The 10,615-nt window shown below is 35.0% G+C and overlaps 1 protein-coding gene across 2 annotated transcripts; it reads left to right on the top strand.

Annotated features, from left to right (window-relative positions):
* The first annotated feature begins 7,912 nt into the window (after nucleotides 1–7,912).
* Nucleotides 7,913–10,164, top strand: LOC144710671 (DHHA1 domain protein). 2 transcript variants are annotated; one of them, XR_013583367.1, is made up of 7 exons: nucleotides 7,913–8,120; nucleotides 8,245–8,343; nucleotides 8,580–8,943; nucleotides 9,161–9,295; nucleotides 9,461–9,543; nucleotides 9,661–9,741; nucleotides 9,940–10,164. XR_013583367.1 is itself a non-coding variant. In XM_078584501.1 (7 exons), the coding sequence occupies exons 1-7, from the start codon at nucleotides 7,939–7,941 to the stop codon at nucleotides 10,030–10,032; spliced, it is 1,062 nt and encodes a 353-aa protein (XP_078440627.1). In that variant the 5' UTR covers nucleotides 7,913–7,938; the 3' UTR covers nucleotides 10,033–10,164. The 2 variants fall into 2 exon arrangements, 1 of the variants encoding a protein (XP_078440627.1); XM_078584501.1 differs by having other exon boundaries at nucleotides 9,636–9,741.
* Nucleotides 10,165–10,615: the final 451 nt, after the last annotated feature.

A 10,615-nucleotide genomic window follows, 5' to 3' on the forward strand; every position in this document is an offset into this window, starting at 1 on the left:
TTGGGTTAACTGATCAACAATTAATCAATCTATATGTTAGACAATGTTAATTTATTGGGTTCTCCAAAAATATCTATGTTTACATTTTAGCCATTAACTGGACTAGTATATGGGCCTAGAGTTGCACAAGTTGAGTTCTTGGAATGCGGAGGGCATTGGTAAAACTAATGCGCGAGCCTACCCGTTAAAGATGCAGCACAACCTTTAGAGGAGATGACTGGGACCTAGGTCATGCCATCCCATCATCGCTAACTCCCAACTGTAAGATCCTAATAAGATTATTAATATTTCCTTTTCTTATTTTTCTTTACAATAAGAATTGCCCTAACAGTCTAGTGATACTTATCTAACCATGAAACTCAAAAACAAATAACCAGTTACCCAGGAAGAATCTATTTTGACGAAGTATTTGTCTTTCTTTTATAATATGATCCTAATTATCTTATTTCTCTCATAACTTTAAAATAAAAAATATAACATGAAATGAACTAATCCATGTAAGATGAATGGTATACATCCATGATAAGTAGACTATCTAATAATTTCATGATTGCTTCAAACTCATCATTGAGCTTTGTTATATTTTTAATCATAGATGGGGTAATTTAACATCCATTTAAAGATTATTCTAACAATAAATAAGATCCACAAAATGACTAATTTATCATAAGAAATGCAGTTTAATTTTAGTTATTTTTAATTTTTTATGAAATAATAAGGGTATCAATGATTGAGTGGTTTGAAAATTTAGGAAGGAATGAATTTGCATTATAAAATAAAGTGCAGGAGCCAAAGGATAAACAGTTTTTTAGGGGATGTAGGAGGATGGAGGTCAGAGGAAAATAAGAAAGTAACAGATAATATTAATAGGTCCAAATAAAAAATGGGTCCAAATAAAAAGGTAAGATATAGAAAGATGTAATATTTGGTAAAGGTATACAAATAAAACAAATAAAAATGAGTTATGCCTGGCGCATGCAGATGTAGGTACCAGGTAAGCTTGACATGTTATGGATTCATGAAAAGATATCTATAAAAAGAAGAACATATCATAATGGGTCCACATTGATAGTATTTATTTGTTTATTTGAGCATTAACAAATGTAGGAATGAAATATTGAATGCTGTGAAAATGTAGTAATGATCTTTGCAGCATAAAAAGAGATGATGGAGCCAATGTGTACTCCTCTTATCTAAGCTATTAGTCCCAAATAAAAACAAGAAAAAACCTATGAAAATGAATAATAATAAAAATAGAATGATTTTTTCAGCCCATGGAGAGGTGTATAGTAGGCACATCTTAACCAATTGTGCATATAGAAAAAATATTCATTAAGAGAATACTTTCTTAAAAGTGGTCCACTTTAATATTTTTTATTTATTTTCTTGAGGATAAAATAATGTAAAAGAAAATGATAAAGTGGTTTGACAATGTATGAAGAAATGACTTTCATTCTTACATTGGCCTTGTTATATTTGTTTGGAGTTCAATAATTCCTACATTTTAAAAAACACATTTTTTTAAAAATAATAAATAACTAAATGAATGAAAATATGAAGAGGAAATAAGACTTAAATTGGTGGGCCAAGGAAAAAATAGTATGGCGAAAGAGTAGATGGGTTCAGAAACTTAATATACCAAGTGGAATAATTTTTTGTTTCACAACTTGATTGGCTCATAAAATGAAGTGGAAAGTTTAACACTTAAAATCCATGAAATAATCTTGTCGCTATAGTGATTATTTAAGGGATCAGATATCTAGGAGTAAAAAATATGATACATTGATCGTGTCTTTCCCTATTTCAATGCAAAATTATGATTGGTAGGAGAGAAGGGAATCAGTTGGCCACAGATGCTTAAAGAAAAAGGTTTGAGAATAACTTGCGACCTGTCTTTGTCCTGAAGCTTTTATTTTAGAAGAAAAGAACCCATCTTATTAATCTAAAATTTGAAATGGAAAGCGTGACACAATATGTTATCTTGTGATGGTAAAACCAGAGGAGAGAGACAGGAAGTCTGAATAGGAATACAGCCTACAAGGAAGAATCAACAAAATAATACAAATATGTGATAGGAATTGGAAATTGCAGGTGCCCTCTTTTGGTGACGAAATATGATATTTCCTCATAAAAATTGGTACACTACAGTACATATGACACATTCGACCTCATCGAGATTCCACATCATATCTCCATATTTGATGCAACTGGATTCTCATTTTGTGTCCCTCTAATGTCACATCATCTATTTAATCTCGTCTATTCCAAATTTCATTATTTGATAAGACCTTATATCTAGTGCAAGTCCCTATATTTAAAATTATTTATTCGCCACTACAAGAATGAGTAAAGGAATTAAAAGTTTTAAAAAATCAGTTATTGAATTGAGTACAGACATGATAAATAATATATCAGAAAACTATATTACATGGTGGAATACTTGATGTTATCTAGAAATAACAAATACACATATGTTTTCCATATCTCCTATTATTATTTTTAGATTGGCCCATACCAATTTAATAAATATAAACTAACTGTTTATTTAGACGTTTTCAAATACCAAATTTAAATCCCTCTAAGGTTTTCCGATTCTATAATTAATTTACTAACCTTAAGTACTACATACCTATCTGTGCTAAAAAATATACAACAATTAAGTAGTGGAATATATTAATAACTATTTAAATAACATACACTTGATTATCGAGATCAACTAAGTTACTTTATATATTCGTTTAGAGATAAACTTGATGATATTTAATGAGTCAAAATCTTAAAGTGAATGGACTTCTCACCCATTACATTGGAATTAAAATGATGAGACTTCAAATACTAATAGTTATTATGATATAATAAATTGGGTATGAAATCACACTCGTGATGATATACATTCCTCTGTTTAAATTACGATTATAGGATTTGACTTCTTTAAGTTGAATTCAACGAAACATAAAACAAGTTCATATAATTAATCATTTAGTTCTTGCTTCACTTGAGTTGAATTTCAATTGTGATAGGGTGCCTCAAAAATCAACTTTATTATGGGGAAAGACTACAAGAAAGAATTTTGAAGCCATATTAACTGCTCGATAAAATGCTTTCTCCCTTTATGGATATATTTCATCTAAGAATAATTTAGCATGCATACATAAAAATATGTCAATCCATCAGTCTCTTTAAATGGCTGTTCTATGTGTCAAATATATAAAAAGAGCTTTAACTTGTTGCAATATAATGCGATCATTGGAAGTTATTCTTATGAGAAAAATATACCCCTATGAGAATAATATAAATATTAAAAGGATACATTTAAATAAGATTTATATTATTTGATCAATATTTCCCACACAACATGGTGCATCAATCTATTCATAATGATATATCTATTAAACATGGTGTTCATAAGAGGTTTTGACTTTCATATCAAGTAAGTCGAATGAAAAACATATTTTTAAAATGTTAATGAATACTTAAACTAAATCAGTATTAGGATTGAGTGGAAGTGTCGTTTTTTTTGAGTAAGTATTTGATTACATGATTGAAGCAGTTAACATTTGTAGAATGTTAGCCTGTTCTATCTTGATGTGACAATTGGTGCATGTGAGATACATTATGGTTCATTAATGAATCATCAAATACAATCATAATATGATCACAACTAAGTTTCATCAATGAGTGGGATTTCTCACAGTGATTTAATTATTCATAATCGGAGTTAAAATTCCTTTATATAATTCATTATTTGAAATAAAAGATATTTCAGAAAATTCATAATTGAATTAAAACCTGACGAGTTCTAAGCCATGAAGGGAAGCTTATTTAAACAATTTTACATCCAATGTAATCTGAAACAAATTCTTAATTGATATCTAAAACAAAATGAACTTTATAACCTTGTGGGAAACTTGTTCCGCCCTTGAATTTCTTCTTGAGATTATCTTGAAGTTATCTTGAAGTTGACCATGTGCTCGATCTCTTGAAGTATCCATGTGATCAAAGAACTGTTAAATCACCTCTCCCTGTTCTTCAACTCTTCTTGAAGACCTTATTGATCTCCTTACCATCAAGGGGAGGGGCACCTTGATCTAGCTACTGTGGGGACATAAATAAGTTACCCCTTATTTATACTTATTTGGATTTTTTCACAAAAATCCTTGCTAATAAAAGTATATCTTCCAATGTCCTTTAATCTTATGGGTGCAACCCTCTAGGCCAACTAGGGACCGCCCGTACCAATACCGGTATCGGATTATGGTATCTGGACGGATGATGTACTAGATACCAAAAAATAAAATTGTTGGTATCCATTTTTTCTGATGTCCGGATATTGGATATCGATATCTGATATCGGTTGCTATAGTAACGATATTTGATATCAGTATCTGAGTCGATGCCGTCATCCACCTCCGTCTCTCGGGGAGGATGACGATATCAGACTTGGATATCAGATTTCGATATCCAACTTAGAAAGGTTGTGTAAAAATATATTTAATCATCGTAATGACAGTTTGGAGAGGATATACGTGGACCAGCGGTTAGCAATGGGCTTTCTAAATTACAAACTATCTCGTTTAATATATACCCCTCAAACCTTTTGTTTTCTTCCATAGGGGATAACATGATTTGGAGTTTAACATTAAACTCCGAATCCTATTGTCCCATATGGAAGAAAACATAATTTTTGAGCTGTATTTATTGAACGAGATAGTAATATATTAAATATTTATATTTATTATGTCTTAAATGAGGTAATACTGTTGTAATAATTTATTAAAATATTATTAAATCATTTAATATATATCCTACATTTTCTATATATACAGCTCAAAATGTCTGTTTTCATCCATATGGGACAATAGGATTCGGAGTTTAATGTTGAACTCCGAATCCTATTATCCCATTTGGAAGAAAACAAAATGTTTGAAAGGGGAGTTAGAATATATATCAAAAACATCTCGCGTATACGTAAATCATCTAAAATGTTGAACGATATAAATTTTTTATGTGGATACTGGATATCAATATCCGGATACTGGTTCCGATACCCGGATATTGAAATCTGATACCAGTATTTGATACTCTTCTCGTCCTCACCCATCCGATATCCATCTTCGATATCCGTCTACTCCTAAAGGAAGGATATCATCCGATATTCGATACCCGATATCAGACACCGTCCCATTTTTTTATGACTATTGGATATCGGATGTCTGATACCGGATATCGGACGAATATCAGAGAGACAATCCCTAAGCCCAACATATCAATCTAATAAATAACTCTAAAGGGCCAAAGCTATTTATTGACCAACATAATTAGTTAAATAGATCAACATATAGATTAATTAATCAATAATCACTTTACTAACCCAATCTATTGGCTAATTTTCTAGCTTGTGGTTTGCCAATCTACATCTCATTCTCCACAATATATATAGTATTTAAACTCTCTTATGTAACCTTGTACGTCATCAATTGCAATACATTTATAATTCTTTGTTTGCGTGAGTCTCCAAAGAATTATAAATGTCAAGGCCTGAAAGAATCATCACCATCTTCATCCATGTGGAATCGTCTTCATAAATGTTTGCTCTGTGGAATCATCGTCTTCATCCATGTTAAGGCCTCTAGAACCCAACATATGTGGTCACCAGCTTCTATACATTTAATCATCAAACTTTAATACATCATTTAGTTAGTAACTAATGTGAAACACAAATTATTGGAAAAAACCTTCTCTAATATCACTACTACCTGTTGGGTTCTAGAGGCCTTAAAATGGATGAAGACGATGATTCCACATAGTGGAAGACACGTAACGGAAATAAAACGACATCGAAAAAATTATTAAATGAAGTACCTTTGTAGGGATCACCTCAGTGATTTATTGGAATTGGGAGCGAGACGACTCGAGCTGCTCAAGTCTGCAGCCTCTAATGTATCCATGCGATCCTCGGCACATCGAATCTCCTCCTTCTTGTTGACGAATCCCATTCAATCTTTGTCATCGTCCTTACATTGGCCCGATCACATCGGGAGTGGAGATGGCTTATGGGGATAAGGGAGAAGAAGGGGAAGGCCCCCTGAACAATTCTGGCCTAGGTGAATTTCTTACAGGGCCTTCCTATGTTTCTTTCAAGGCCTTTGTTCCTAAGTGGGTATTTTTCATAAAAAACCCCAAAACTTTAGGATATCTTCCAACATCCTAAAGACCATTGGCGTGTGACCCTCTAGGCCCATGTATTAGTCTAGTTAACGACTCCAACGACCCAATAACCTTTATTGGCCTTCAAAATTATTTAACTATATCAACATAAATATTAATTAATGTCAGATCGATTTAACACAATCGATAGACCGAGATTCCAAGCTACACCCCGTGCTTTAGAAGATAAAAAGGAGTGTGTATCGACTCACTCTTCGAACATGTTCGTCACCGGTTACCGTGTACGTTTAGTCCTCCATCCACTTGACGCTCTTTATATCGACTTAGGGTATGATCAACTGTCAAACCGTAATCGGTCATCGGAGTTAGAACTTATGCATTTGGAAATCATCAGAGAACACTTCTTCGACATTTCATTGCCTTGGTCAAGAACTTCATTGCATTGTCTTCCATGAGCTGTCACCTCTTATACCGAGGGTGGAGGATCCCATCTTGACCACTCAGTCATCTTCATGAACTTCTTGATGCACCCGAACTAAGACCATTTAGAATCCCATGATTAGAGACTCATTGTCCATAGTCAAAGTACAACCGTTTATCCACAAGATGTCTTCGGTGTCTCAAGTCTAAGTACCACTTACACAACCGTGACGTGAATCAACCTGATTGAGAGTTAGGTATAATACCATTCAGGGATTCATACATATCAATTCAGTGAACTCTTTCCACTAAAGAGAACCCACTATCTATCCCTAGTGTCTCCACACTATCTATCCTTAGGCTAGATAGTGTTATTCTATCCGGATACTTCGACGTCCTTCTCGTGTATTCTTCGAATATAAATGTTTACAAAACATGCTTAAAGACTAGTGTCTCCGTATTACGATCTCATTTTAATTCATTAATTTCGATCATGTATTCATGGACTTCATTATAAGCATCCTATGTGCACTATAATAAATATGTTCTATAAATGAACATGAAACGAGATGTGGAATATGTGATTGGCTTGCCGACCACATATATTTCCATCACTACCATGGCCATGGATTTGATGCATCTTCTTTCTCGAGTAAATCTCCTATTTATACCAGGAGTGGATGATCTCATCTTGGCCACTCAATCACCTTCATGTATTTTTTACTAAGACCGAGCTAAACCTGCTTGAATCCCATGGTTAGGGACTCTTACATCTCACTCAAAACATGATTGTTCATTTACAAGATGTCCTTGGTGTACGAACAGACCATTTATAGAACTATGGCAAACTGGGACATGAATCAACTTCATTGATGTTTAGGAATAATACCATCCTTAGAGAACTCTTTCTCTAAATATAACCCACTGTCTACCCTTGGTGTCTCCACGCTAAGGGTCACATGATCAGCCATACTTATAGTAAAAATAGGACCAGATGGTGCTATTTTATTGGGTAACTTGATGTCTGTCTCAAGTATCTAGGATTCACGCTTGAATAATAAAGATAAATGTCTTATGATCTCATCATGTTGGATGACAACGTAGTCATTTGCCATTAAACCATATCACATCTCTACTGCGTAGGCCAGTTTCTAGTTATTATTCATAAAAAACTATTGCCTCCATGGAAATCTTAACTTATTGTCAGTAATTTTGTTTAATGGCCTTCATTATCACATAACCCAACATTCATTTCACACTTTCATGAACATCTCTTCTTTCTACAGTTCTAACAGTCCCTATAAATACCTCCAAACACAAACAACATGAAGTATTTCCGAGATTTGGTCGATGGAATTGCTTCGTCATCTCTCGCCTTTGCAAGGTATGATCGAACCGGCGAGAAGATCAGCAGTATTGTATCACTATCCCTGCCCTGACGGAGCTTTCGCCGCCCTTGCCGCTCATCTCTACTTCAAAGCACAGTCTCTGCCTACCGTTTTCATCCCTAACACCGTCTACAATCCCGTCAGGTATGTCCTAATTCTTGGTTTTCGGCTCCGTTGAAGATTTTCTCAACCAAGTTGATTTTTTTGGAAATTGGATATCGAGATCAATCCCCGGCGATCCAAGTCTAATTAGGTATTCCGATCGCAGACCGGAAAACATTCCGTTCAGAGATGTAGAGGATGTTTACCTGCTTGACTTCATCGGACCTCCGGAATTTGTCGCCAAAATATCCTCCAAGGCTAAGAGGTAAGCCATACACCAATCTATTGTTGTGGAATTCAAGTAAAACATTATTGAATGATCGTAAATGAATGTTATTAATCGTCTTCATAGCCCCCAATTGATATCGTTCGACACAATCCCCTCCATTTTTAGTACAATTAATTATTGTCACAGTAACAAATCCCAAGACGATGATAATTTGTGATTTATTAACTTCTGGAGAAACATTGACTGAAACGCACTTCCTGGTTTACGTTAAGGGTAATTATCTTAGATCATCATAAAACTGCGGTGGAGGAACTCTCAAGAGATGATCATCAGAAATTAAGTAACGTCACAATGGTCATCGACATGAAGAGGAGTGGAGCCACGATTGCGTACGATTTCTTTAGGGACAAGCTTTTGAAAGAATCCATGGTTTCAGATCATGATGCTATTAATGCGAATACTTTGGGAGGATTGATCGAAGAGAATGAGATTGGAAGAGTCAGTCGGCTCTTTAAGCTTGTTGAAGATGGGGATCTTTGGAGATGGGAAATCCCAGACAGCAAGGCTTTTCACTGGGGGCTCAAAGACATGAACATCGAATTCAATGTGAATCGGAATCCATCTGTGTTTGACCAGGCAAGTAAAAGTTTAATGACTTATAAAATATATCTTTGTGGGAACATGGCCGATGTAAAAAATTATTGTTTGAGGGGGTGAGGTCGTTTTTTTGAACAATTGGAATGGGTGGAAACGAGGATAGACTACAGAAAAATATTCTTTCATTTTCTATATTTTGGGAATGAGGATACACATTCAATTTTTGACGTCAGGTGGTGATCCTGAAATGAAACAGTTGCTTAAGTTGGACCCAGATTCCGTAATCTGCCGGGGTAAAGACATCATTCACCGCAATCAAAGGTTAATCAAGGATACAGTTGACAGATCCTTTGAAGTTTCTCTTGGCGCCGGATTATTTGGCTTGTGCTTGGTATTGAAATCTCTATCTCTTCTCCTCTCTCCCTCTCTCGCTGACTCTCTGTATTTTTATATATCTCTATCTCTATTTATCTACTCTCCATATCTCTTTTCTAGTGTGGTGTGACAATGAATTTGAAGCTTTATTTCATGTGACTGGTGGGGTTTCTGTTCAAAGGCTGTCAATGCCGATGGAATGTCGGACTTAAGAAGTGACATTGGGCACCAACTTGCGGAAAAGAGCCAATGCCTCGGACTGAGGTCATCTCTCAATCTCTCTTTCTCTCTTTTTATCCATCTCTCCTTCTACATCATGGTTTTGGAGGCATTCATCAATAAGGGTTGTAAATCAGGGGCATTGGTGCTGTTGTATACAAGGTTGCAGAGCTTGGAAATGATCAGCTGCTGAAGGTGAGTCTCAGGAGCGTTGGTTCTGAGGACACGACTCCCATATCCCAGGTACCAGAATTTTAATTCTTGAAGTAATTTACTCATTGATTGATTGATTCATTCAAAAACATAGATGGTTTGTTCATTCATTTTGGTAAATAATGAGCATTTTTTTGGCAAAATATTTATTAAAGCATATTAAATGAAAATGTTTTCAACGGCATGATCTTGTTAAAATTTCTGAATAATAGTTGTTCCTTTTGGCAGGCCTTCGGAGGGGGAGGGCACCGTAACGCGAGTGCCTTTATGGTGGACGCTTCGATATTCGACATGTGGAAGGCTCCCGCTGAGTCGGATTAGGCCTGCCAGATGGTTGTGCCAGCCCTTGCCCTATTTTCCTTAAATTATTTTTTAAAATAGGTTTTATATATTTGTGATGCTGATGATAATGATAATGAATACTTATGTTTAATTAAATCCAATGATTTCCAATATTGTTTCAACCGAAAACTCCAGATAAGAAAAACAAAAAATGATTTTCTATGGGAGTTTGTTCCTACATCGATGAAGACGAATAGACCCATTGTATAGTATAGGGAACAGGGGCTTAAAAATGTGAAGTTTTAGTAGTTTTGAGTGATTCTAAGATAGGACCAGACATTGCATAAAGTGGGCTTTAAAGCATCAAGGCGAGAACCCACATCAAGGTCCTTCCCTGATAATTGAAGGCTGGTGGGCAGGCTGTATAATTCCAGGATATGTGGCTAAAATTATGAAGTTTTGGAATTCGAATTTATTCTTTGGTTTTGTTCTCACATTGCACAAAAAATTGGCTTCAGAAATGTGATAAGTATGTTAGCAGAGCATATAGAAGAAGGCGGTTCAAAAAGGCGGGAAAGGGAACAACAGAAGCAGTCCAGTTGGGGGGGATCCGAGCTGATCT

Source organism: Wolffia australiana, chromosome 12 (assembly GCF_029677425.1).
Source record: "Wolffia australiana isolate 7733 chromosome 12, ASM2967742v1".
Classification (NCBI taxonomy): domain Eukaryota; kingdom Viridiplantae; phylum Streptophyta; class Magnoliopsida; order Alismatales; family Araceae; genus Wolffia; species Wolffia australiana.